The following is a 26,942-nucleotide window of genomic DNA, read 5'->3' as shown; positions in this document are numbered from 1 at the left end:
ATTAGCCACTGTCCTTACTCATGAACACAGGTTGAAGCCGGGTTCTACTAGAGCCAGGGAGGGGGAGAGATGCCGCAGCCCCAGGTCTGCTCAGCTCCCAGATACATCCCCTCTGTGCCCTGGGAGCCTGTGTTTCTGGAAGTCAGGAGGCGATGGGGGGTGATGGGGACCCACATTCCCATTTCCTCCTCTGGCACTGGGAACCTGGCCGGGAACAAGTGCCTCAAAGAGTGTTTACACCTTCACATGCAACACAATTCCCTTCCCCACAACTTGAGGTGCAGAGTTAATGTGATGCTTGCTCAAAGCTGCATGTTACAGCCCTGGACAGTCAGACCAGAACTGACTGGGGTCTTTAAGCCCGTCAGGGTTTGGGGTCATGCACAACCTTTCCTCCCTGCAAGGCAGAAGTCCAAAAATGCTAATGGCAGGTGCTTGACCTGTGTTTCCTCTGATCAAAGCAAGAACTGGAGGGCAGGGAGGGGCCCAGGTGGGCCTGACATCAGGTACCCCGCCCCCAGCCCACCCTGTTAGATGGTAGAGGTCTGGCCCACTGGTAATTTCAACTCTGGTCTAAGCCTCCATAATGGAGTTCTCCTTCAAACCCCTTATTTATAGAGGAGGAAAGAAAAACCCAGAGAGGCCAAGAACTCACCAAAAGCCCCACAGTAAGATAGGAGTGAGTCTGGACCAAAACTCAGGTCTCCTGACATTAGGTCAGGGCTCTCTGCCTGGCAACCAATTTGGAGGGGGCAGGGCATGGCTCCATTTCTCCCTCCCAATGCCCCCTCAGCCCTGCTTGGACCAGCCCCAATGCTGCCACTGGGGGGGCCCTGGCTGGGGAGTAGCAGGCTGGAGGTGGGTGCTTGGAGAGGTAAGGGGAGGCAGAGTAGAGCACCTGGTCAGAGACCAGCCCAGAGCTGACCTGGGGCAGGTGCAGTGGGGAAGCTCTTCTTGATGTGGTGGCTGCTGCAGGATTCCAGGGCCTTATTAATCGGTCTGAGGCAGCAGAGGATAAAAATACCGTGGGAGCACACTCCTGGAGGAGGGGAGTAAAACAGATTCAGGAATGAGTCACAGAGCCCGGCCCTAAATTTAGAAGGTGCTGAAGGAGGCTCCCCAGGGGAGCACCGTGGAGATGCCGCCGACCCAGGGCACCAGGGGTCTTAGGGCAGGGGGCAGGGGCTGGTGGAAGCTGCCTGCACAGCCTTGCCCTGTAATGAGAAAATAGACGTTTTGAGTTGCTGTTTAGGCATTTTACAGGCATTTACAACCCCACTTATGCCCAGAGTCTGGACATTTAGATGAGGACCTGAGCTTCGGATTCCCACCACAAATTCCTGTTTTGCTCTTCCTGGTCACTTAAAATGACCACTCAGAGTTGAGCCGGTGAAAATCTAGTGACTTCCACCCAGACCACCTTATAAGTAATAGGTGCTTGCTGTCCTGCTTTCTGTCTCCTGCTTGGAGAAGACTTGGACGGAGGACTGCCCTTTCCCTGGCTCGTTTTACCTCTTCTGGGATCTGAAAGTAATATATCTTGTGACTTGACTTCCTTGGTATGAGTGTATTGAAACTGGGCCTTCAATCAAAAGGACCCAGGGTTTTCACTTTCCCAGAGTGGGAGCTCAGATCCCAAGGGAGCTACCAGCCAACCCCGTGTGGGTGGCTCATGCCTCCTCATTCAGCAGATCATAATCTACATATTCTTGACACACCAGCTCCAAGTTTTCTGACACATGCCCCATGAAAGCTGAGCCTGTCCTAGGCCTGTTCCACGTCCAGATTTTGACCCCAGAATGAACCCCGAGCCCTGGGAAGAGCCTTCAGCCCCATCCTCAGACAGAGTCCCTAGTGTGCCTTCCCCACACCAGCCCTTCCTACGGTCCTGGGAACCAGCCCCTGGTGCGTGGACATCTCAGTTCTGTCCTGCCCGCTGGCTGGTCACGGCCAGGCTCCCCACGTCCTGTCGCTGTCCTAGCATACAGCTGTCGGACACTGAGGAGGGGCATCTGTGGGGGCAAGGAGCTAATGTCCCTTGAGTGAAGGCCTCCCAAAGGGGACCCATCCAGGCCTTTGGCAGCTGTTTGGGAATGGGAATGAGGAAGGGGGACAGAATGTCATAGTGCTCACCTCTGCTTTATTCTCAACCTCTGGGCTCCAGATGAACCCAGACGGTTTCATTTCCTCCAGGTCAGAAGAGAGATGTACTGCCTCCAGGTCAAGGAACAAAGATGCAGGAGAGAGGCCATCCTTGGGGACAGATGTCAGACCTCAGGGGAAGGGGGCTCAGGAGCTGTGGCCTTTATTGAACGCTCATTGCTTGCCGGCACAGGGCTAAGCACTTCACGTGCATGAACTCATTTCATCCCCGTCACAATGATGGAGATCCTACTAATCCACCCATTTTACAAATGGGAGAACGGAGACACAGAGAGGTTCAGTAACTTGTTCTCCATCAGTAAAAAGTTCTAACCCAGACAGCCTGACTCCCTGGCTCAAGCTCTTAGCCATCATGCCAGAGTGCTGAGCAGGTACGTCACTGTATCTGCCCTGCCTCGGCTCCCACCCTCCAGTCCCTGTACCCTGGAGCTCTGGGAGCTGCCCTGTGGGCCTGCAGGGTCTTGCAGCCTAGGGGTACCCCCAGGCTTGGGATAGGGAGAAGCCTAGCAATACCCCCACACCACACAGGACTTCACAATGTACAGAGCCCCCAGCCCGCCTCAGCCGGATGGGGGGAATCTTGAACACCACCGCTTTGACAGGATAACAGGCCTAGAAAGGTGTCCAGGGTAGGTAGAGTCTGAAGCAGAACCCTGGGGACTCCCTCTGTGGGAGGGCCCTAGACCCGGCTGGCCATGCCCCCCTGGGTCCCCCTGCTGATGATGTCCATCCTGCGCTGCCGCCTCCAGGAACCCAGTTCAATGGCTGGGTCGTTGCAGCCTTCCGAATGCCCTGGAATTTCCTGTCAGAGGCTCCTGATCTATCTGCCTGACCCCAGGCCCTACCCGAGGCTCTGTGCTCAGGCCGCTAACAGCAGGGGTGGAGGCGTCTGTGTGTGTCTTCAGGAAGGACAAAGTATTCTGGCCCTTCTACCAGGGTAAGAAATCCAGCACAGGGACGAGTGCCTCTTTTTTGGCAGCCCACACAACATCCTTGTTTTGGTTTCTTCTTATTTTTTAATCTCGAAGCTGGGCCCTCAGCACCCTGACTCAGGCGAGTTTCCACCTCCTGAGACGAGAGGGCTTAGGATCCTGGGGAGCACTTAGGATCACCCTTTGGATGGTGGGAGGGGCTATTGCTCTTCTGAGGGGAGAGGCTCCTCTGATAGGGCCTGCTTGGGGAACTGGGACCTGCCCAAGGCCACATCCTGGCCCATGTAACTTCCCCCACACCCCTCCTGCCCACACCCGGGGACAGTAAGGATGGGTTCTGTTTCTTGCTGGGCCTTATTTTCCTCATCTGTCAAATGGGGCTAATGGTCCCTGCCTGACCTCCCACCTGAAGCTGTTGTAAGAGTCAGACAACATGAGTATGAAGATTCTTACTCTGGCCCAGTGCCTCTTCACAGAGAGGATGTGGGGGGCCGTGTGTGCGCGTGACAGACACACGTAACAGCTGCCACTCCCGGCCGCTGTCTGCACATTCACAGGCTGGCCTGGGATTGAGGTCTGGAGAGGACGGATGTGCCGGCGGGCGGAGCTCCGAGGCTTTGTGATTGTGGGGGCGGCTTGCCGAATGGAGCAAATACTGGGAGCATACTTATACGGAAAATGATTCTTTGCTAATCGGGAAGTCAAATTTCACTAGGTGTCCTGTGTTTTATCTGGCAACTCTCCTTGGGTGCTCTGGGTGACCCGGTGTGTCCAAGCATGTGTACCCGGGTGGGGCTGGCCGTGCCAGAGACTGAGGTGGCCTGTGGTTGTGCGGGACTGTGACAGGACACCAGTATGATGGTTTGTGGCTATGACAGTGTCACCAGGAGAAGCCAGAATGTGAGTGACTGCCCGTAAGGCTCTCTGTGACTCCCTCAGGGCAGGGTCTGGGCTGTTTGCTCAGCGAGGCCCAGCAGGGGCAGAGACCCACCCTGGGCAAACACTTAGATCCGGCTCCAGGTGGGACTGGGATGCAGAGCCTATTGCCACCTGCAGTCAGACTGTAAAGGACATGTCCCTCTCAAGGCCAAGCCAGCCCTGGAGGCCTCAGAGTGCTCTGTCCTGGGCCCTTCCAGTGGGGCCTGTGGAACCACCTCTCAACTGCTGCTTCCTGGTGACATCACACAGGTCACTGCCCAATCTTCTAGAACAGTGTCCCCAGGACACTGCCTCGTTGCCCTAGGCAACCTGGGAATGTCTCCACCCAAGCTGGCAGGCCAGGTTACCCCTGAGGAGGGGGTGGGGGGAGAAAGGGCCAGGGGGGGCCTTCTCCTCATCTCCCAGAGGGGAGATCGGGGCAGCCATCCGTCTGTCTGACTAGATGGTGAGTAGGAGCAAGTCAAGACTTGGTGGCCCCTCATTGTCCAGGACACTGGGGAGGGTGGGGGCCCTGGGCAGAGGCTGAATCTTAAGACAGAGAGAGGATGGTAACTGTACCCACATCCTCCCCCCCAGGGTAGTGAAAGTGGTGGCATATAATGGGGAGCAGGGTGGAGCCTTGGGATAGGAACTGGGAAACCTAGGTTCTTCTCTCTGCTTTGTTCCTGCTAGCTGGGCCTTTGTGTCCCCATCTGTACAGTGAGGGGCTGGGGACAGATGACATCAGTCTGAGGATCTTTAGTTCTGATGGGGACATAGTAGGGGGATTTGAAGGGAGTGTTGGGGACCAGGTCACGGGTGGCTCCAGGCAGGTGCCTGACCTCCGCTCCAATAACTGTCAGGGGGCAGTGGGCAAAGTCTGGCAAAGAATCTCCAAATGACCCACTGCCCCATTCTGGGAATCAGAGTCATGAGGTACTAGAGGTCCCCAAATGGGCTCTGACTTGCTTTGTGATTCAGGGGTGTCCCTGTGCCTCTCGCGGCCTTAGCTGTTCTCTCTGTGAGGGGCATGTGTAAGCCCCAGCACCTGCCCAGCGCCCTAGGTAATGATTCCTCACGTTCCCATGACGCCTCTCAGTTTGCTAAGCACCTTCTCCTTCTCATACAAGTTCCTGCCTTCCACAGCCACTCTGACTCCTGCTCGGTGATGCCCCATTCTGGTGCCTGGGACCCAGACAGGAGCCAGACCTGGGCTGTGCCTTGGGGGCGCAAAGAAATACCTCGACCCACCTCTGGTGGAGGGGCCCTATGGCTGGGGCAGGGGACTGCAAGGGTCCGAGCAGGGGGCATGCCTTGCCAACCTTTTCGACTGTTTAATCTTCCATGAGAATCTTAACCACCATTGTATCAAGATGTTACCTTAACAATTTTTGTTGGAAACATGCCATTTTTGGACAGTATATTCTCTCTACCTCCCCTCCCAGTTATATTTCTGACTATTTGGGGGTGAAACTGCCACACGTACAACTCTTTTCATTGCAATAATTCTCAGAGAGTAGGTATTTTTATTTTAGATGAAGAAATAGGCTTAGGGAGACTTGTCACCTGCCCTTGGTCACACAGTTCGGAAACAGGCTGAGAGAGACTTGTCACCTGCCCTTGGTCACACAGCTCGGAAACGGTGTGGCTTGGATTTAAACCCAGGTCCACAGACCCTTCGCACTGCCAGGCTATGGGAAGCAGGGGTGGCCAAGTTCTAGAACTCCTCTCCAGACTCCTCCCCCAGGTCCCCTCTCTCAGCCCTCCTGGGCTCACTGTTCTGCCCTTGAGCAGACAGGGTCCTTCTCTCTTGCTCAGGGGTGTTTGGCGGTCATGTTTGAGAGGCTGTCATAAACCCCTAAGCCAGAGATACCTAAATTTCGGGGGCATGGCGGGGGTGGGTGGACACTTGCAAGGGCAAATGAATGATGAGTAGGATGGGGAATAATTCTGCTCACTCACTGGCTAGCTAGTCTGGCCTAAACCCAGGACCCAGGGTTGAGCCCAGGGCATGGCCATCGAAGCTGGTGTACCAGGCCACTTACTTCTTCTGACCCAAGACCCAAAAGATTCATTCTCGGTTAATCTATGGTTTCTGCCATCTGTACCTCCCTGAGTTTATGTGTCTCTCTCAGACGGGCAGCTCTCTGTCAGTCTGCCCTCACTGCTGTCACCCCAGCCTTATCTCTTTTACCCTGGACTGGGTGATGGGCACGAAAGGTTTACTGCCCTAGTGTTTGCTATCTGCTGAGATGTTATTGGGGCCATAAGAAGACAGGATCCACCAGGCCCCGCTGTTCCCATCGCTTTTCCTTATGGTAGATCCCAGAGGCAACAGTTCACAAAGTAGGCTCTTGGACTCCTCTTTTGGGTCTCCCACCGGCCTGGCTGTGAGGCTGTCAGATAAAACACTGAGGCCAGGGGAGCGGCAGTGATCTGTCTAGAGTTGGGGTGGATACAGAGGAGGTACCTAGCAGAGAACAATAGCCCCGGCCTCCTGAGCCCGGGACCAGCTCCCCTGCCACCCACTCCCACACATTTAAAGAATTTGGGTTCGAAGGGGCGGGAGTGATTATATGACTATGCCACCCACATACTGGAGATGGAAGGTGATCACACCTCATGGGGACCTGCAACTCGTTTTACAGGATTTACTTTGCAGAATACCCCTTGAGGTCACCTGCCATCACAGCTCCCTGCTCACCCCCCTTCGCTTGTATTCACAAAGTGCTTTGATTCACAAAGTGCTTGGAGCCCTAAGCACTATAGGAAGAAACACCTCTATCTGTGAACCCACGGTCACAACCCACGGTCACAACTCATCTTTCTCTAGCACCTTTAAGAAAAGCTATTCCATCCCAGCGCTCTAGGATGGTGAGGCTAGGAAGGAATTCTGATTCCTTCGTTCCACAGATGGGAAACTAAGGCCCAGAAAGGATGGAGCTGCCAGAGCAGAGAAAGGAACCCTGGGGTGGGAGGAGGATGAGACCTGGGTACTGGATAGGATGGCTCTGTACTCACTGTGTGACGCTGGGCAAGTTAGCTGCCCATCCAGGTGAGCTCCCATGGGCCCTCCCTGCCTCTCTGTGGTCACAGGCCAGTGGCTGGTGTGAGTCAATGCTCAGCCTTGGGCCATCCGCCACACTCATTCCGGCCTGGCCTCAGAGAAGTTGAACTATTGGCCTCAGTTCCTAGGAAGTGGCTGGAGGCAGACCTGGCACTAGGACCCAGGGGGGGCAGATGTCGGCCTCCCAGGCTGGAGGGGGTGGCTGGAGTGCTGGTGGAGGTAACCCCACTCCCCCCTTGGCTTTGGAGCTCTGGCCAGCTCTGCCCGGGGAGGGACAGGGGAGCCCCAGACTCTGGGGCCAGATACTCTTTTTTTTTTTTTTAAAGATTTTATTTATTTATTTGAGAGAGAGAATGACAGAGAGAGAGAGAGAGCACATGAGATGGGGGAGGGTCAGAGGGAGAAGCAGACTCCCTGCCGAGCAAGGAGCCCAATGCGGGACTCGATGCGGGACTCGATCCCGGGACTCGATGCGGGACTCGATCCCGGGACTCGATCCCGGGACTCGATGCGGGGATTCCAGGATCATGACCTGAGCCGAAGGCAGTCGCTTAACCAACTGAGCCACCCAGGCGCCCCGGGCCAGGTACTCTTGAGAGCCCAGTCTAGTCCATGGGAGGTGTGTGGGCAGGTGCTTGGGTGCTCAGGACAGGTGGTGGTGGACAGTGGCCAGAGTCCTGGGCTGGACGGGGGCCCTGGTTAAAGCTCCCAGCTGGGAGTAAGACTGGAGAGATGTTGCCCAAGTCTGGTCAATCTGGGAACCTTGAGGCTAGTGGGTTCCATCAACTTCCCCCTGGGTTTGCGAACCTCACTGGGAAATGGGTTAGAAGTGTGTAGGCTTGGTGTGCCTCGTGGTTGGTGGGGGATGCAAGTGAGTTGCTTTTGATTGTGGCGGGGGTGTGTGCCCATGTTTGGGTCTCTGGAGTGTCGTGTGGGGGTGTCTCTGGGATGTCTGGGGACAGCGTGCCTGTGCGTAAGTAGGTTGTTGCGGGGGTGTATAACTGTGCGTATGGGAGGGGGATGGAGAGAAGGGGCTCCTAATTAACTTCCAGAATCCCTCTTCAAGCACAGGGCCCCTCCTCCCAGAATCCACTCTAACTTGGCCCCTTCCCGCCCCGTCCCCAACCCCGGGTTGAAGACTAGTCCTCCCCAGGCCACGTTCCCTCCCAGGGCGCGCGGGGGCGGGCGCTAGGACCCTGCGGGGCGGGGCGGGGCTCCGAGCTCCGTCAGCTGTAGCTCCACAGCCTGGAAAATACCAAGCCCCGGGGAGCGGAGCCCCCGAGCCCCCGAGCCTAGTCCGGAGGGAGGGAGGGAAGAAGGGAGGGGGCGCGCGGGGCGCGGGGGGGGCACGGGGCGGGGCCGGGCGGCGGGACCCACTGCTCCTCCCCCCGGAGCCCCCGCGCGGCCCCGGTCGCCGGGACAGCGGCGGCAGCGGCGGCGGCGGAGGCGCTCGCACCCCCGGCCCCGGCGGGCCCCGGCGGAGCAGCGGGCACAGGTGAGCGTCCGGCTGGGCGGGCGCCCCACCCCGCCCCCACCACCCGCCCCGCGCGCAGCCCGCGCCCGCGCCGCTGCCGAGTTAGTTGAGCCGGTCCGGCCGGCACTGCGCGGAGCCCCGCCGGGCGGTCCGTCACCGCGGGTCCTGGCCTCCCCTGGGTCCCGAAGAGCTCTCGCGGAACCCCCCCCCCGCCCCCGATACGCAGTCCCCACTCCGGCCCCAGGGAGGTCGGGGGTCGCTCCTGGGGGTGGCCCCGTGACTGCCCGGTGCTGGTCCGCGCTCACTAGGGGGCCAGTCCCTGCCTGTCTGGAACTCTCCATCCGCCCAGGACCCCGGACAGCCCCACCCGCGCCCCCAGCGCGCTCACTCCCGTCCTCAAACCGGTCCTGCAGGTCCCAGGAAGGTGGCGTCAGCATCTGCAGCCGCGTCGACGTTGTCGGAGCCTCCGCGGAGGACCCAGGAGAGCCGGACTAGGACCAGGGCCCCGGGCCTCCCCATGGAGAAGTCCGCTGCCTCTACAGAGCCCCAAGGGCCTCGGCCAGTCCTGGGCCGCGATAGTGTCCAGGTGCCCGACGACCAGGACTTCCGTAGCTTCCGGTCAGAGTGTGAGGCCGAGGAGGGCTGGAATCTGACCTACAGCAAGGCCGGCGTGTCTGTGTGGGTGCACGCTGTGGAGATGGATCGGACCCTGCACAAGATCAAGGTAGGGTTGCCCTGCCCCACGTGCAGCCTCCACCGCACCCTTGCTGCCTGGGACGGGGAGGGAGGCAGGGCCACAGACACCTGGTTGTGCACCTGGCCTCAGAAGGAGTCTCCTGCCAGGAACCAGGAGGAGGCACAGTTTGCTGGGCAAGCGCTCATCACACGGTTGGGCCAACTGAGGCCCGGAGAGGGGGTGTGACTCACTCTGGCTCCTCTCAGCCAGAGCCCAGGCTTCTTCATGTCCTTGCCTGCTCCTGGGGAGGTGGGCTGCTGCCAGGCCTGTCTAGGGGAGTGGTCTCCTTCTGGGACCGCTCTGCCCCCACAAGTCTTCACCGGGTCCCTGACTTGAGTTATCCCAGGTGGGGAGACTGAGCCCTTCTCTCCCTAATTCCTGGTTCTGTTTCCACTCTCTGCAGCCCTGGGTGCCAGGGACCTGATTCCTTCCTGCCGGATGCCCTGCACTTCCCTCTTCCTTCCCTCGCTGCTCCCAGAGTCTCCTGCAGGGACTTAGGATCATGGTTGGCAGATCCTGAAGTCAGGGCTTGGATGTCCCTGCTTTACACAGGGCCAGGCTTGCGGAGGAGGGGGCCAAGGGAAGCCAGCAGATGCAGGGCAGATGCGGGTACATCAGCTCCCTCAGAGCCAACAACCCCATTCCTCACAACCCTGTGATTTTCCTCATACAGGACAGGCTTGAGGTTTGGGACCCCATGAGCCCACTTCCCCTGCGGGACAAGACGGGGCAGAGGCTGGTGAAGATTCTGGCCTAGAAGCCTCAGTAGCTGCCCCCCAACACATCTGGCATTGCTGTGAATGCCACATTCCGAGGGGGGCAGGTCTCCCTTCAGTGGGCTCTTGGCAGTAGGTTGTGCCCTTCACCTCCCTTGCCTTTCTCTTGCTCTCCTCTTTCTGCTGCCCTCCTCCTCAGCATGGAGGAGTGTATTCCTATTGGGGGGGAGGGGAAGGGCACTGGACTCAGAGGTCACTTCTGCCCCGGACCTGCTCTCAGACTTAGCTGCGGCATTTTGACTTCATTCCAGGGTTGGAGATATCTGACCTTCTCTCTCCCGTGCCTTTCTGCCTCACTGTATCTTTGTCATTTACAGCTTTGTCCATCTGTCCCATGTGGCCCTCTAGCTCACACTTCCTGCCTTCCCCCCCTTCCCCCCAAACCGTGACTCTCTGTCTGGATCCCAGCTATCTGACTATCTCTTTCTCTCCGGGTTTCCATGTGTGTCTCTCCATCTGGGACTCTGCCCAGGCCTGAGGGCCCTGGGCTAGGAGGTTCCTGGGGGCCTGATCTGTGTCTGAGGCTGAGGAGCAGGAAAGCAGAGGGCAGCTGGTATGTCCCAGCTTGGTGCTCTCTGAGAGTAGGGATAGATCCCATCCCTCTTTGTGTCCCTAGCATCCAACACAGATAGAGCAGGGATGTTGGTTGAATGAAGGGATGAAAAGAAGGAAGGAACAAGCTGAATGAAAGGTGAGCAAGGTTGTTGCGAGAACAAGGCTGTTTTCCAGACTGTGACCTGGGAAAGGCTTAAGGCCCCCCAGAAGCCGAAGGTCTGAACTAAGTCCAGTACACTCCCACCCTCTGTGTCAATAGGGAGGGGTTGCCTCCTCCGTCTGGCTTGGTTAATGAATAAACCCAGCCCAGTCCCGGACTGGAGCTGGTGGGTTTTGAGACCAGACTGCCACAAGAGACCCCTTGTGGTCAGATCAGACTTGTCAGGTGCCCTTCTTTGGGAGAGGAGGGGGACTTGGAAAAATTGGGTGTCGTGGTCCCTAGGCGGGACCTGGATCCTCCTTCCCGCTCCAACTGAGCAGAGTTTGGAGGTGCCAAAAGGCCCTTTGCCATCCCTGTTTCATACTCCCTCCTCACTGGGGCGCAAGTGAGAACACTGAGGCCCAGAGAAGGACAGGGGCCAGCCCAGGGTCACACAGCCAAGTCTTAGAAGAGCCAGGCTTGGAACCCAGATTTCCAGCCTCCTAGCTGTCTCTGTTCTGTTCCCCACAATGGAGGTAGAGCTGGGGACAGGAGGTGAACAGAGTTGGGGCCTAGGATGGAGGCTGGGGACTTGGCTATGGGTACCCCACGGGGCCAGCCCCCCATTCCTGATCCCCTCAGCATAGCCCAGTGGAGCTCTGGGAGATGGGCAGAGGTCTCTGAGCTCCCCATCCTCAAGATTCCAGGATTCCCAGGTTCCATGCAGTGAATCCCATTTCTGACAGGAGCCCCCGCCCCGAGCCAAGCAGGAGCTGTGTCTCTCTCCACCTTCGAATTTACCCTCTGGCCAGTCCTGGGCAGTTGTAGGCTTGTCTCCATGCTACAAAGAAACTGACGCCAAGAGTCACTTGCTTCCGATCACAGAGCAGCTGAGGCAGAAGTAGGACCCAGGCCAGCCTGGCTCCAGAGCAGGCTGGCCTGGGTCCCCTCTCTGCTTGGGCTCACTTTGCTGGTCAACATTGTAGCACTTGACCCCATCAATAACTCTTTGAAGTATGGCAGTGTTCTCATAATCCCATTCCTGTCTGATAAATGAAAGAGCTGAGGCCCCAAGAGGGGAAGTGACTTGCCAAGGTCACGCAGCAGGTCTGAAGCCCGAGTCCCCAGGGCTGATTGGGTCACTCCAGGGGGCTGGGATTCAACCACAGTTGTTTGTTGAACTTTTGCCCCCTTACCGCATGTGTCATGGGCCTGCCCCCTGAGCTGGGAAAGCCAGCCTGCCCCCTGGACAGGCCTTGTTCTCGTGATCCCAGGGTGAGGGTGGGGATGGGGTTCTGCCTCTCTGTCTGCCTGATTGATTTCCTCCTCATGTCTCTTCCCCTAGACTTATCTTCTCCTTGTCCCTGTGTCCAGAGGTCCCTGAAAGCCACTGTAGCTCTGGGCCCAGCATTCGGAGCCAAGGCAAAGGGAAGGCGCTGATGGAGGCCACCTCTACCTTTTTCCTCCCTCCTGGCCTCCAGCCTGGCCTGGCCTCAGGTCTGCACTGTGCCTGGGCCCTGGAGAGGAGGCAGACACCATCTCCTGAGAAGTCAGGCCTTGTCCCAGAGGCAGATGCTGAACACGCATCCTGGGTCCAAGGCAGAAGGCAGATTGGAACCCAAACCTAGGTCTCTCGATGCCCAGGCCAGTGTCTGAGTGTGTGAGAAATGCAAAACTAGGGGGTCTGCCAGTCATTTAAGCAGGGCCAGCTTTGGTCCAGTCCTGGCTGTGGTATCCTCTTCTGTGTATGACCATAGGCACGTCCCTGCCCTCCTCTGGCTTGTTTCTTCATCTGCCACGGGGTTTTCCCGGCTCTAAGAGCCTCTGAACTCAACACTTGTGCTGGGGCCTGTGGGAGAGAAAGGAGGAATGAGGGGACAGAGAGTAGGAGGTGATGTGGCCTGCCAAGCCCTGCCTTTGATGCTCATGTACTCAGGCTCTCCGATGCTGCAGCCTGCCTAGCCTTGTGCTTGGCTAGCCATGTGAGAGGCAGAGGAGACCTGGCCCTGTCCTCAGAAGTTTCTAGACCCTGGTGAAGAGAGGAATGACAATGCCAGGTGACCCCTGCCTATTGCATGAGGCAGATGTTCACAGGCAGACCACAGAGGCAGGAGTGGGCCCAGTGAGCAGGGGCCTTGAGGGGCTTGGTGGCTGGAGCAGGGGTGGGAGGTCTCTTGGGGGAGTGTGGCTGAGAACCTGAGGTTCCTCTTGCTACAGGAAGCTGGGCAGTGGGGACCTGTCTTCTCTGACTTCCTTTCCTATGGCTCCTCCCCTTCTGTTTTGGAGAAAGCTCCACAGCCCCTCCCTTCCCTATCTCTCTGTCCCCCTGTTCCCACATCACAAGGCATCCCCACCCCCACCCCAGGTTTCAAGCCTTCAAGTCTGTTCCCTCTAAGTGCCTCATTGGCTCCCCTGTGACATGTGGGATTATTTTACGGATCCCCAAGAGCCCTTCTCACTCTTAACACTCTTAACACTCTTAACAGACTCAAGAGGGTCGTGGGGAATGTGGGGGCAGGGGCAGATGTTTTCTTTATGGTTTTCCACTGAGTCTTCACAGCTGTCTTGTGTAGGTCTTATTAACACCATTGAACAGATGTGGAAACTGAAGCTTAGAGCAGGAATTCACTTGTGCAAGGCCAAACAGCTAGAGGTGGCTGAGGCAGGATCAGAATTCAGCTCCGTGGGTCTCCGAAGCTGAGATCTCTCTGCTCCCTTGGGCTTGCTTATAAACACCTCTGGGCCCTTTTGTGTTTAGGACCCCATGGGTCCCAACATACCCCTTTCTCCTGCCTGGGTCTCCCCGTGCAGTGTTGTTATGGGAGAGCCCCCTGGAGGGGACCCAGCTGAGCAAGAGCCCAGTCCTTGGTGTGACCTTGGAGGTCACTTCACCTTGCCGAGTCAGTCTTATCTGTGGTGGCAAGAGTGTGAGTTAATCTGGTTTTAGGGCCTTAGACTCTGAGTTCAGGTTCAGGCTGGGACTCTGCCCATCTGGGGCTCAGTTTCCCCATCTCTACAGGAAGCTGCTGGGCAGGTGGTTTGTAGAGGCCATTTGGGCCTCAGACCATGGTAGAGGGGTCTATACTGGTGGACACAGAGTAAGGAAGGTGAGCTAAGGCCTTGCCACTCTGTGCCATCCGAGAGCTCTCTAGATGGGGCACTTGAATCCAGGATTCGGCCCTGAGGACCTGTCCCAGCTGCCTCTAGCTCTGGCTTGGCATGGGGGCAACTGGGGAAGAAGCTCCAGAGCAAACAGTCTCCCAGAGAGCATGAGGTGCTCTCAGGACCGTCAGGTGGGGGAGCTCAGAGAAGGGAAAGGTCACAGGGGGCTGGAAACTTTGGGAAGTCTTTCTGGAGGAGGTGCCTGGGCTAGGCTGGGGCTGTAGGGGAGAGAGCACATGGTCCAGAGTCCCGGTCACAGGGCCTTGAGCAGGTTGCTGCCACCACCTCGGCTTTAGCTTCCTCATTTCTCAAATGTGGATAGTAGGGCCAGCCTGCTGTCTTTGGGCATTTCATCCATTCATTCATTCATTCAGTGAACATTCACTGATAGCCTCCTGCCTGGCCCGGTGCTGGAGGTTAGGGACAGAGAGGGGAATCAAGCCCACGTGCTGCTCTCAAGGAGCTCCCTCGTGCATGGAGGGACATTTGTCACACGAGCTATGGAGACCCAGAGGGGCCCCTGAACCAGCCTTGGGGGCCAGGGAAGGCTTGCTGGAATGCTCAGGTGATACCTTTGGAATGGGGTGGAGAATGAGATGTAGGCATTTGATAGCACTGGGAGCATTCCGTACCGAGGAGCCGCTGCGCGGGCCGGGAGGCGGGAAATAGAGCAGTGCATTAGGAGCCTGGCAGGTGGCTTAGTAGGGAGCTTGGGACTCAGGGGCTTGGAGGTGATTAGGGAGCTGGACCGAGGCCCTAGGATCTCGGTCCTGGAGGTCCTGGGGTGCCAGGGGAGGGTTTTCAATAAGGCAGGTAGGAGGAGGAGGAGGATTCTGTATTTGTCTGGACAGAGGTGCTGAGGCCCATGCTAAAGCTGGGGCTGTGGGGAATGCATCCAGAGAGATTTAGGAGTGATAATGGATGGGACATGGTGGTTTTAGCATAACCCTTTGCAATGTGCAAACTGTGTTGTGCAGGCTGGGGTGTAAGATGGTGTGGATGTGCAGCCCCCTTGATGCCTGCCTTGGGGATGTGAGGAACCTTGTGAGTGTGAGTGGGGTGAAGGTGGGTGCCTCTAGTCAGTGTCCCCCTGGGGCCGGAAGAGCCCTCAGTCCGCAGGCTGGCTCTGTATGTCCACGCCCAGCTCCCCAGGCGCTGGCTTTTAAACTTTAACAAGCCCCAGCTCAGTTTCCAGCCGAGAGTCTTTAAAGTTTCAGGAGATGAAAGGAGGGAGTCCTGTAGACAGATGGGTTTTCTTTCTTCCCCTGCGTCTCCATGCCTGGCGGGGCCACCTAGATCCAGGACTGTGGGCCCCATGACTCCAGAAGCCTGGCAGTCTTCGGTGAACTGGGATCTTGGTTGGGCCACTCCAGCCTGTTCCTGAGGGACCAACGGCCACAGGCCTGGCAACCAGGTTGCCACCATGATAGACAGGATGGAAACCTTATTCCAGCCCCGACGCTTTACCTTTGCCCCTGACTGGGCAGGTGAGCCTGCCCCATCAACAGGTGGGAGGACAGCTGTTCAGACCAGGTGTTAGGCTGGAGGTGCCCCTGTTCCTTTTGGTGCCTCACTTTATCCCCTCTGGTATGCTTGGGCTGGGGCGCCTGGACCTTCAGAAACACAGACAGTGAAAGCAAGTGGCAGGCCCAGGACTTAGTGGTGGGTCCCACGCCAAATCCAGGCTCCTCTCACCTGTCTTGAGAGAGCTTGGGGCAGGTGGCCCAGAGCAGCTGGAGCTGTTCTCTGGGGCTTTAGCCTAACATTTGTCTCCCTGCCTCTCAGCCTGGCCTTGCTGAAGACTTGCTACTTCTGTTATCTCTAGAGTCATGTCCCGAGGCATGGACACTGCCCCCCCCAGAGCACACACACGTGGGAAGTGGGATGAGTACTGTGGTCCGGGGCCATTTAATCTCGTCCTTTGGGTTTCATGCCACAACCTGCATCTGTCCCTGGTTCCCTGAGATCCCCTCTACCATCTTCTGGATGCCCCCTCTCTATCTTTGGTCCTTCCAGATTGCTTGGGACCTGATTCTGGACCAAAGAAGTGATAGGTCTTTTTTTTTTTTTTTTTAGATTTTATTTATTTCACAGAGAGAGAGACAGTGAGAGAGCACAAGCAGGGGAAGCAACAGAGGGAGAAGGAGAAACAGGCTCCCCGCTGAGCAGAGAGCCCGACACGGGGCTCAATCCTAGAACCCTGAGATCATGACCTGAGCTGAAGGCAGACACTTAACCAACTGAGCCACCCAGGTGCCCCGGAAGTGATAAGTCTTAAGGCAGAGGCCTGACAACCAGAGGGGATGGAGTTTCCTGGTGTGTCTCCAACATTCATTCATTCAACACATTTTTATTGAGCACGTACTATATGCCACATATTGTGTTATATCCAGGAATTTAGTGGCAAATCAGACAGATCAGACCCTGCTGTTATGGGCTTACATCCTGAGGAGGAGACTAGAGAAAACAGAAGCAAACCTATAATTAAGTAAGATGCCAGATGGTGGTTGTGTGTTATGAGGGCAGGGTGATGTGATAGGGCTTGTCTGGCCTTCTCTGTGTGTATCTTCAGTGTGTGGAGCTGGATTGGGGGTGGCTGTGTGTGTGATGTGAGCCTCCTCTCAGGTGCCCCGGTGACAACTCTGGGGCAGAAACCCGACGAGGGTCAGTAAATCATATTGGGTGTGTGTGTGTGTGTGTGTGTGTGTGTTTCCGCCTGCATGTGTCTGAGGTTGTGTGTATGTGCCTCTGAGTGTGGGACTGTGTGTCTCCGTGTCTGGTGTTACTGTGTGTGTGAGAGAGAGAGTCACGCCCCCTCACTGCTGCAGAGTTGTCTCTGATCCAATTATGTCTCCTCAGCTGTCTCCTGGCGGCTCCAGCCCCGGGCTCCGCGCGCGCGGGCTCTACCACAGCTTTCCCCTCCCTGCCTCCATCCAGCCTCCAGACCTGGCCTCTGGGCCTACCTCTGAGTCTCAGAGTCGCCTCTTGGGGTGCGTTCTCTATCCCTGTGCCTGAGGGTTACTGCCTCTTCCTTTATGTCTCTACTTGTCCCTTTTCTACCGTGGTTTTTTTTTCTGTCCCAGTTATTTATTCAGTTAACAAACCACTTCTCATGCCTCCCACCCACTCTGCCCCACCTCAGCCAGTGTGCGGGTGCTGGAGACCTGAAGATGGATCAGACCCGGGCCCTGCTCCTGAGGCCTGGTGGGGAGACCAGTGAAGACTGGGACAGCCCTCCGGGAGAACTCCGGCGGAGGGGCCCCAAGGCCGACAGCAGGGTGTGGGGGCTGTCTGGGTGGGGCCTTGGGAGCCCGGCAGGAGCTAGGCTGCAAGCTGAGCAGTTCTCTGCAAATCCCTCAGTGCCAAGGGCTCCCAGAGGCAGGAGTATGGACTGAGAGTGAGAAGGAGTGGAGGCGGAGCCAGAGAGGAGGACATTTTGGAGTTGGGATCTGGGCCCAAAGGCAGAGAGAGAGAGACAGCAGGGACTTTCAAGCTGGGTAGTGCCACCATCAGCTCTGGGTTTTAGAAAGTTCCCTAGGGCAGGGGAAGCACTGGCCTAGTAGCCAGGAGACCAGAGACAGGGATGTGGCTGCAGTGGTCCAAGCAAGGATGGGGAGGCCTGCCTAGGGTTGGTGAACAGGAGGTGTTGGAAGGTGGTGGCCGAGCGGAATCCCAGGGATGGGAGTGAGGGACGAGTCCAGAACCGTGCTCGGGTTCCAGGCACTGGAGGAGAGTGGAGGGCAGTGGGCATTGGGGTAGATGATACGGCAGCACTGGACATGGTGAGTGTGAGCCGGGGGGTGATGCCCAGGAGGCTATTGAAGACGAAGTCTGGAGCTTTCTAGAGAGAGTGCTTTGGGGGCATCAGACCATTGGCAGTCTCTGAAACCCTGGGAGGTGTTTATCCAATTTGTCTTGGTCTTGATGTCTTTGTGTCAGCCCTGGCCCTTGTCTTGTCTCTCTAGTCACCCCCTAGCCCTCCCTCTTCTCCAGGCCCACCCACCCTCTGCCTCTCTCAGCTCTCCCTCCTCTGTCTGGCTCCCCCGCCCCACCCCCCCAGGCTGGAGTGGAGTGACAGGAGCTCCAGCCCAGGAGGGCAACTTCTGAGATGTCAGAGCAGGATGCTCCTCACTGCTGCAGAGCTGGGGCCTGCTGGCCTGGAGCCCGACGGGTGTGCTTGGGGTCAGGGAGGCTGCTGGAGACTGGGGGGAGGGAAGGGAGAAGGAGGCAGAATGGCTGTGAGTCACTCAGCCCTGGATGGAGAGCAGCCGAGGGCCCGGCGTGGGCAGCTGGAGCTGACTCAGGAGCCCTGTCCAGGGCAGGCATGGCAGCACGTCCACTCTCCACGGTCTCAAGGGGACTCCACTTTGGGAGAGAAGATGATTTGTAGGTATTGGTGCCAGATCGCCTTCCCTTCAGAAGAGAGGGCCACAGGGCTGGGCTGGTCATTGTGCAGGTGGGAATGCTGAGCTAGAAGGTGGGGGAAGGAGCCTCTGCACTGGGCCCATGCCACACATGCTCTCTTTGTCCGTCCAGCTCCCCTCACTCCAGACACAGCCGGCCCCAACAGACCCAGCCCCAGGGACAGTCCTCAGCTGGCCAGGTGCTTGCTCACCTGCGATGCCTTGGCTCCTGCACAGAGCAGAGCCAGGTTCTTGGAGAACAGCCTTGGGTGGACTGTGGCTCATACTGGGTTCCGGGTTGGTTCCCTCACTTCACTTTTTTGAGCCACCATTTACAAATGGGCATAATCTTCCCTCCTCCCAGGTAATTGGGAGGATGGAATTAAATGAATTTGTAAAGCTCTGAGCACAGAGGCTGGCACGTCATTAACATTTGCTGAATGGATGAATGAATGAACAGTCGGAGGTACTCAAGGGACGGCTCCGTTTTCTCCCGCCTCCTTTCTTGTTCACTCAGGTTACCTGGTGGAACTGCTCAAGCCCTCTCCTTCCTCCAGCCAGTCCGGGCCTTTTCCAGGCCCCAGACTCACGCCAGCACATCTGCCAGGAGCTCTTCCCCCTCCTTTTCTTCTGAGCGCCCTCTTCTCTTCCTTTTATCCTGTAGGACGCCACTTAGCTGCTCCGCCTTGTAGCTTGTCCTGGCTTCCCTCTTCCCCTGCTCCTCCCGCCCCAGCAGAGGTCATTGCCTTTCAGCCTGAGGGCGCAGGGGCCCCGGGTCCTCTCTGGTCCCACTCGCAGCATGGTCAGGTGATGTGGAGCAATTCCAAGCTGACTCGGCGTCAGCATGGGCAGCTTCAGGCCCCAGCTCAGCTCAGCCCAAGACTTGCAGGTCCAGGGAACGAGGACCTCTGGATTCTGGACAACACTCTCAACTCAGGGGGAAAAAAGTATAGCTTCTATGCCTTGTATAAACTGTGTTGATAACAAGAATCCAAAAATGAAAAATCACCCGAAGCCTCGATTCCTGAGTAAAACTTTTCCTTGGTTCCTCCCAAGTCTCATTCAAAGGTGTAGATAATTTATACATAGTTTAGACCTTGGCACAAATATGTATCCTCTTTTGTTCATTTAACATTGCATCTGTAAAAGTTTCTAATATTGCTACAGAATTATTAATTCACGAACATTTCCGGCAGCTGCTCCCTGCCTGTCCTATTCTAGGTTCTGAGGGTTCAGAGCCAGCCTTGCCCTGGGGAGCCCAAGTTCTCAGTAGCTGGACAGTTGTCATCCAGGTGATGTGTCTTAACCCATCCGGGCCCAGCTGTGGGTGGTGTTCCAGGTCGTTCTCAATATATTTTGCTAATTATAAATGCAATGACATAGTCATGAATATTGTAACAGCTTTTTGGTGTGTTTTTTCCTGAGTATAAATTTCTGGTCCTGGGGTTCCAGGAACTGAATTGAAAGACATTTTTCTTTTCTTTTCTTAAAGATTTTATTTATTTGACAGAGAGAGAGGGAAAGAGCACAAGCAGGGGGAGCGGCAGGCAGAAGGAGAGGGAGAAGCAGGCTCCCTGGGATCATGGCCTGAGCCGAAGGCTGACACTTAACCCACTGAGCCACCCAGGTACCCCTGAAAGACATTTTTATGATTTTAAAAATATTTGCCAAATTGTTTTTTGGAATAATGGAATCAATTTTTGCTGTCATTAACTGTATAACAGTTTTACCATATCCTCACAAGCAGTGGGTATTTTCTATATTTTTGCTAATTTACTAAATATAAATTGGCACCTCAGTACAATTTAAATTTACTTTAACTATCAGAACTATTAAAGATCTTTCAGCAAGTCCCAGAATCTTCCCTGAAGCCTGTCTCTGACCCCCTCTACCCCTACACTGCATTTCAGGCAAGGGTGATGGCAGGAGTCATCAGCCTCAAGTGCCATAGAGATTTTTACGAGTCCAGGAGGTTTTCATGACGACTCTTCCTTCTGATTCCACAGAAGCACTAAGGACCACCAGCCATGGCTCCTGCACTCTGAGAGTCAGAGGAAACCTACACAGGCACAGCCTCTTTGTTGGCTCATCTGCCCACCCTTCCATTCAGAAACAGTTCTTTACTAAACCGTGCCAGATACAGGGGATGCCACGATGAACAAGGGGGCCATAGCGCCGTGGGCCAGTCAGGACTTTGCAGCGTGGGCCAGTCAGGACTTTGCAGCGTGTGTTGACGGAGGCAGGCCTGGGGGTGGAGGAGACAAGAAAGAGGCCCCCAGGCCAACCTGAAGGATTTAAGGACTGGGAGGGTTTCAGCCGGCTGAGGTTCAGAAACAAAATAGGGAAGGAGCCAGGGAAGGAAAGTCTGGGGAAAGCAGGACTGATCAGACCTCTCTCCTCCCGGACCCCTCTCCCCACTTTCTCTGACCCCTTGTGTCAGTGCCCTTGAGCTATTCTTGAGATCTGGGGGGCTTTGGAGGAAGGTCTTAGAAGTCTCCATTCTGGGAGCCCCAGAAACCCAGAGGCAAGGGTAGGTGCTCCATCTGCTTGGCTTAGTGCTGGCCTCTTGGGGCCTTTGGGAGAGACAGTGGGGGGCCCTGGGAGGGGACCCAGAGCAGAGAGGGTAGAAGGGCTGCTGAAGCTAAGCCTCTCACATGCCATATGCCCCAGGCCAGTCTGCATCTCTCAGCGCCGGGGCTGACATGGAATTGGCAAGTGCCTGGCGATGGGGGCCGTGGGGGCCGTCGGGGGGGGGCTGGCGCATTTGTGTGGGGGTCCTAGTGGAAGAGGGCCACCCACCCCACTCTTTATCCATCCACCCTGTGGAGGGATCTGGGGCATTTTTGGTTTTTTAACTTTGTTCCCTGGCCCTGTATATCCTGCCCTTTGGGGATTAGCAAGAAGGTGCTCCCCTCGGCAGGACCTGAGAAGTCCGGGGAAGCTGCCGGGGCTTGGGGCTGGAGGAAGGGCAGCTGTGGCCCGGGCTTTATGTACAAGACTCATTTAATCCTCACAGCTCCACTCTGAGGGGCAGATTCTCCCTGTTTGACAGATGAAGATACGGGGACTCAGAGCTGAAGTCCTTTGCCCAAGCCATAGCCAGAAAGGATCTGCTGAGTAATCTGTGAGCCGTGGGGCCTGGCTGGGCCTGACTGGGTCTGGCGGGGCAGCGCAATGGCCGAAACCTTCTCAGGGCATCTTCCAGATGCAGGGCTCCAGGGCTAAGATTTGGAAGAGGCTCTGTCTTTGAGCTCAGTGAGGTCTGAGGATGGAGTGTGGAACTTGTTCCGAGGAAGAATGTATGAGCTTTGCCTTCCTGGTCAGCAAGCCGTCTGAATCCAGTGAGCTCTGCATAATAGCCATCAGTTAACTAAGACAGTCTCCAGTTGCCTGCGTGGTGTTTGGGCTGGGCCAGTCCTGCCCCTTGATGACGGTAGCAGAAAGTCTTGACACTTTGGGGTCAGGCACAACCAGGTGCTGGTTCTCTGCTTCACCACTGTTAGCCTTGAGGCCTTGGTCAATCCTTGTAATTCTCTGGGCCTCAGTTTCTGCATCTGTAAGATGGGGATGATAATACCCACTGGGGAGTTGGGAGGATCAGAGACAGTGTTTATAGAGGATGCATGCAGTTGGGGCCCCTGACAACTGGCAGAGGCAGTTGGAGCTAAATGTCAGCCCGTGTTGGGTCCATGGCCCAGGTGCTCCACAGAGGTCTCCTTTGTGATGATGATTTAGGTAGTGGTTTTGAGCCATTAATGCATGGTAATGGTTATTGAGGTTGTGGCTGTGGTTCAGGGTTATGATTGATTTGATACTGAGTGCCCCACCCGCAGTCAGGAGCACTTCCCTTTGATTTGAATATGGTTCTGTTGGGAAAAGATGATTTGCATTTACAGTTACTCCTCTTACACTGTCTGCTAAAATGCAGCATGGTGAGCAGTCAGGACAGCCTGTGGGATGTTACAGAGCCCACACGAACCCCTTACCTTCTCTGGGCCTCGCCTTTCCCAGTGGTAACTGAAGAGTGGTGGAGGAAGAGATCATCTCCCGGGTCCCTAGCTAGACCTTTGGGATAATCCGTGTGCCCCAGATATCCTACGGGCAAGGATACTGGAGACCTGCTGTGTGAAGTCTCAGCATGAGGGCCAAACTTGGGTCCACCTGTCTGTCAGTTTGCATGTTACGGCCCTGGCCTTCGGCCCTCATGGCCACATGGCAGCCCCGTGGAGGTGACCTGACTTCTTTTCCCCTGTCTGGGGTCAGCTATCTCCCTGGGTCTTGGGAGATACTGCAGCCCTTCTCCCTACCACTTCCCTCCCTCCCATGGAGATTCTTCCTTCTCTAAAGCGGAGCCCTGGGAAGGCCTCCAGAGACGCACAGGGCAAGGGGTGGGAGAGAAGGGAGGGGCAGAGTGAGACACAGCTTGGCACCCAGTGGTCCCTCTGTTGAAACACCCTCTCCCCCCTTGTGGCACTTCTCCTCCTTTTCCTTTTAGGCTTCGTTGCTCTCTGCTCCCACAGTCACCATGCCCCTCTTCCCCACCCCGACTCATTCTCTCCTGGGATTTTGTGTCCTTGTCCCTCTTGCCACCTGTTCACTGGGGCTCCTGGTTCACTTCTGAGGCCCTACTGCCCAGTTGCAGGCCTGGCACACAGCAGACTCCAGAAAGTGGTGAATGGATGGATGGACAGATGGACAGGGCGAAGATGAGGCAAGAGGAGCACCCAGGGCACACATATGAGGTCGCACATGCACATGGGACCTGGTCCTGTCCTGTAGAAGGGTAAATGACTGCTTACGGAAGCCTGCTGAAGTCAGAGCTGCTACTGTTTTTTGAGTATTTACTATATGCCAGGCATATCACGTGCATTATCTCATTTAATTTGATCACAACATCTCCATGAGATAGGTACTATTATTACCCTCACTTTTCATGCACAGAAACAGACTTGGAAGTTTGTGCCCAAGGGGAGGAACTGGAATTGGAAGCTGGGAGTGCCAGACTCAAACCTGCAAGAGTCTTCCCTGAAGGCCTTCCTCACTTGCCCAGTCCCTTCTGACCGTGGCTCTACGGGACTGAGGGTGTGTGGGTCCCAAGGGTTCTGAGCATTCTGCTTTCTACCTCCTGGGGCTGGAGAGAAGGGAGGGCGGGGGACACAGTCTGTGGTTTCTCCAGTGTCACCTGCTCCCTCTGGGCCTCAGTTTGCTCTGCTGCACGTCAGCTTCCCTGCTGTAACCAGGCCCTGGGGGGTTCTGCAGCTCTGCATGGCTCCTTCACTGAGCAGCCAGGAGCAGCCCCCCTCCGGTTCGGGTTTGCAGGGGGTGCTCCCAGACGGCCACCCAAGTGACTGACTTGCCCAGGGCCCAATGGCTGTGGGTTCCTGTCACAGGCCTTAGTCCCCCCCCCGCCCCCCCCCCCGGCCCAGGTGCTCTCCAGTGACTCACCCCTACCCCCACCATCCCTCCTGAAGCTCTTAGAATTACATCTTGCACATGTGGTGGCGGCCGCTGTGGGCCCGGACGGGGCTGGATGTAATTTACCCCTCTTGGCTCAGCTGCGCTGCCTCCTGGAGGCTGTGGAAGGAGCACTGCCAGGAGCCAGGCGGGCTGAGGACGCCCACGGTCCCTATCCACTGTCTTCTCCGGACCAGCCCCCCAGCCTGCCTGCTTTTTCACTCGCAGCGCCCCCGCCCCCGCCAGGCCTGAAACCACTGCAGCCCTGGGCCGAGGGAAAATGGGCAGGGTCTGGGCAGCATGGGTCCCCTCTCAGTGTGCACCCACCCCCAGCCGCGAGTGCACCTGGGCTCTGGGGACGCTGAGCCTGGCCAGGGGGAGGAGGCGGTCCCAGGTAGGATTCTAATCTAAGAGCAGAGTCCTGTTGTCACTGCCCCCTCCACACACTCACGGCCCCAGAGAACACCTCTGAGGCCTTGCAAAGCCACATCAGCTTCCAAACTTGGCTTTAGTCAGAGAAGTTCTGTTTCCTCAGAGACCACCCTGGAGTGCTCCTTGATGGCTAAGGGTGCAGGAAAAGCGGGTTTCGGATCCCTGCTCCGCGGCTTCCTCTGCTGTGCGATTCTGGCAGGTTGCTGCAGCTCCTGGGTGTCGGTCTCCTACTTTGCAGTGCGGGAGTGATGCCAGCTCATAATTTGGGGTGAAGCGCAAGTGTGCGTTGAATGTCTGCTGCAGCATCCAGACCTCCACGTGACTGCTCGGTAGAGGTTGTCCCCATGCTCCTGCTGCTGCCAGTCTGACCTCTTCTCGGTGCCTTCTCCAACGCCTTTCTCTCCGTCCCACGCCCCGCCCATCACTTCGCTCACTCGCTCACCCGTGGGTTCACTCATGCGTCCTTAGTCTCCTTCAGTCGCATGGAGTTTGATGCTGAGTGCCCCACCCGCAGTCAGGAACACTTCCTTGCCCTTCACAACCCTGACACTCAGCAGGCGGGACTTTTGTAAAAGTCCCTTATTTGGGGTTTGTCTTATTTTCCTAATGATTCGATTTCGGTTATGCGTCTTTGGCAGAAAGGTCACATAAGTGCTGCCTGTATTCTCTTCATTGCGTCCTATCAGGTGACACCCAGTGGTAACTTGTCTCATCCCTAATGACGTTCGCTGTGATCACTTGATTCAGGAGGTGTCTGCCATGCTTCTCTACAATGAAGTTACTCATTTTTCCCTTTGTAATTAATAAGTATTTGATGGGAAGTTACTTTGAAGCTATGTAAATACCCTATTCCTCATCAAACATTAATTTATCTATTCATACCTGTATATACTTTGGTTTCCTATTTTATTCCATGGAATATAATCTGTCGTTATCACTATTTTAATACACAGGTTGTCCCAGCTTTAGCCTGTGGTAGGTAGCCAACCTAGTTTGTCTGGGACTGAGGGGTTTCCCAGGATGTGGCATTTTCGATGCTAAAACTGGCAAAGGGGGCGCCTGGGTGGCTCAGTCGTTAAGCGTCTGCCTTTGGCTCAGGTGAGGATCTCAGGGTCCTGGGATCAAGCCCAGCATCGGGCTCCCTGCTTGGTGGGAAGCCTGCTTCTCCCTCTCCCACTCCCCCTGCTTGTGTTCCCTCTCTCCCTGTGTCTCTCTCTGTCAAATGAATAAATAAAATCTTTAAAAAAAAAAAAACTGGTAAAGCCTTGGGCCAACCCTGACAAGTCGCTCCCTGAACCCGTGGGAGCCCTTCATGCTGGATCCTGTGTCTGCTGCACAAGGTCCCTGTCATTCTGTGAGTACATCCTTACTTGCTGGCTCAAGAAGCTCCAGGTTCATCTTATCTGACCCAGCTCTAGAATCACGCATTTCTCCAAGAAGACCTGGAACCAGGACCTTTTGAGTGTTAGCCTACACCACACCAGGGGGACTGGGGCAGACGGAACTCAGCTTGCCTACACGCCTCACTCTTGTCTGCCTCTGTGCCTGTTTCCTGGCTCTTTTCTCTTCCAGGCCCCTTGGCAGACACCTGCCTTCCAGACAGCTTCTCTTGCAGCCCGATGCCTCCCTCCACCTTGCAGAGCTGACCTCCTCCTTTGTGCCCTCACCAGGCAGTTTGGGGTACCTCTCCATTGTCAAGGTGATCTCCTCCCTCAACTGGAAGCCTCTCTAGCACAGGCCTGAGTCAACTCTGATTCTTCTGTGCTCTGTACAGGGCTGGAATTGGGGGCTGTTAGTTAAATGATTGGATCTAGAGTCATACCCCTTCATCGAGCAGAAAAGCAGAGAGGGAGGGTAACATTTCAGGGTCACACAGTGAATCTTTGCAGTCTGGAGTCTGTCCTTGAACTAACTAACTTTCTTTCTCTCTCTCTTTCCTTTCTTCCTTCCTTCCTCTTTCTTTTCTTTCTTTCTTTCTCTTTCTTTCTTTCTTTCTTTCTTTCTTTCTTTCTTTCTTTCTTTCTTTCTTTCTTTCTTTTGTGTTTTAGACCTTTCTTTGACAATCAACAGTTAGTTCTCATCCACATTAACTGTCTGTAGACTTTTGAAAGTGGTGACAGGTACGTGGGTAACCAAGGTATGGAGCTTGTTTGGTGAAACTTCATCCTTGTTCTGTTTCTGGACAACTGCACACGGATACCGTGGAATATTCCTTATTCCCTTGGCCCAGACAGCTTTGTTGAGCCTGGTGTCAATGTGCACATCTGGAGTTCCCATCTCCTTCATGGCAAATTTCTGGATCTCTTTGGGTGCCTGAGGGGCACGCTTCTTGAAACCCACTCTGTGGATGCTCTTGTGAATGTTGATGGTGTGTTCTCTGGTCATTATGTTGTTGATGGCAGAATGGCCCTTCATCTTCTCACCACCCATCTTTGCGGGAGCCATTCTGCCAGGCTGGAAAGCGAACTTTGGTTTCCTTAATTCTAAAATGGGGCTAATACCTCGGGGCCTTTCTGTGAGAACAAAATGTGGTAATGTGTATAAAACACTTAGGATAGTGCCTGGAGGAAAAAAAAGGAAGACTGTCTCCTCTGCTGGTGGCTGGAGGAAGAAGGGGGTGGAGAGGAGAAGCCAAAACAAAACAAAAAAAAGGGTAGTACCTGGCATCTGGTGAGTGTACCTCTCAGTATCTCTGGGGGCCTTTCTACTTAAATCTTCATTATTGTAGAAG

The 26,942-nt window shown here is 55.8% G+C and overlaps 1 protein-coding gene and 1 pseudogene across 2 annotated transcripts in view; one reads left to right on the top strand and one right to left on the bottom strand.

Annotated features, from left to right (window-relative positions):
* The first annotated feature begins 3,082 nt into the window (after nucleotides 1–3,082).
* The window catches only part of STARD10 (StAR related lipid transfer domain containing 10), a 30,676-nt gene continuing 6,816 nt past the window's right edge, over nucleotides 3,083–26,942 (top strand). The window contains exons 1-2 of one of the 2 annotated variants that reach the window (XM_081798779.1): nucleotides 3,083–3,100; nucleotides 8,968–9,278. In XM_081798779.1, coding sequence (XP_081654905.1) covers nucleotides 9,072–9,278 — 207 coding nt within the window. In that variant the 5' untranslated portion in view covers nucleotides 3,083–3,100; nucleotides 8,968–9,071. Of the gene's footprint in view, nucleotides 3,101–8,327; nucleotides 8,576–8,967; nucleotides 9,279–26,942 lie in introns of those variants that run through there. The other variant, XM_081798778.1, reaches the window with a different exon arrangement.
* Nucleotides 26,282–26,656, bottom strand: LOC102747837 (large ribosomal subunit protein eL31 pseudogene; annotated as a pseudogene).

Source organism: Leptonychotes weddellii, chromosome 11 (genome assembly GCF_054177405.1).
Source record: "Leptonychotes weddellii isolate Sample4059 chromosome 11, ASM5417740v2, whole genome shotgun sequence".
Lineage (NCBI taxonomy): Eukaryota > Metazoa > Chordata > Mammalia > Carnivora > Phocidae > Leptonychotes > Leptonychotes weddellii.
This window is presented reverse-complemented; position numbering and strand designations above follow the sequence as displayed.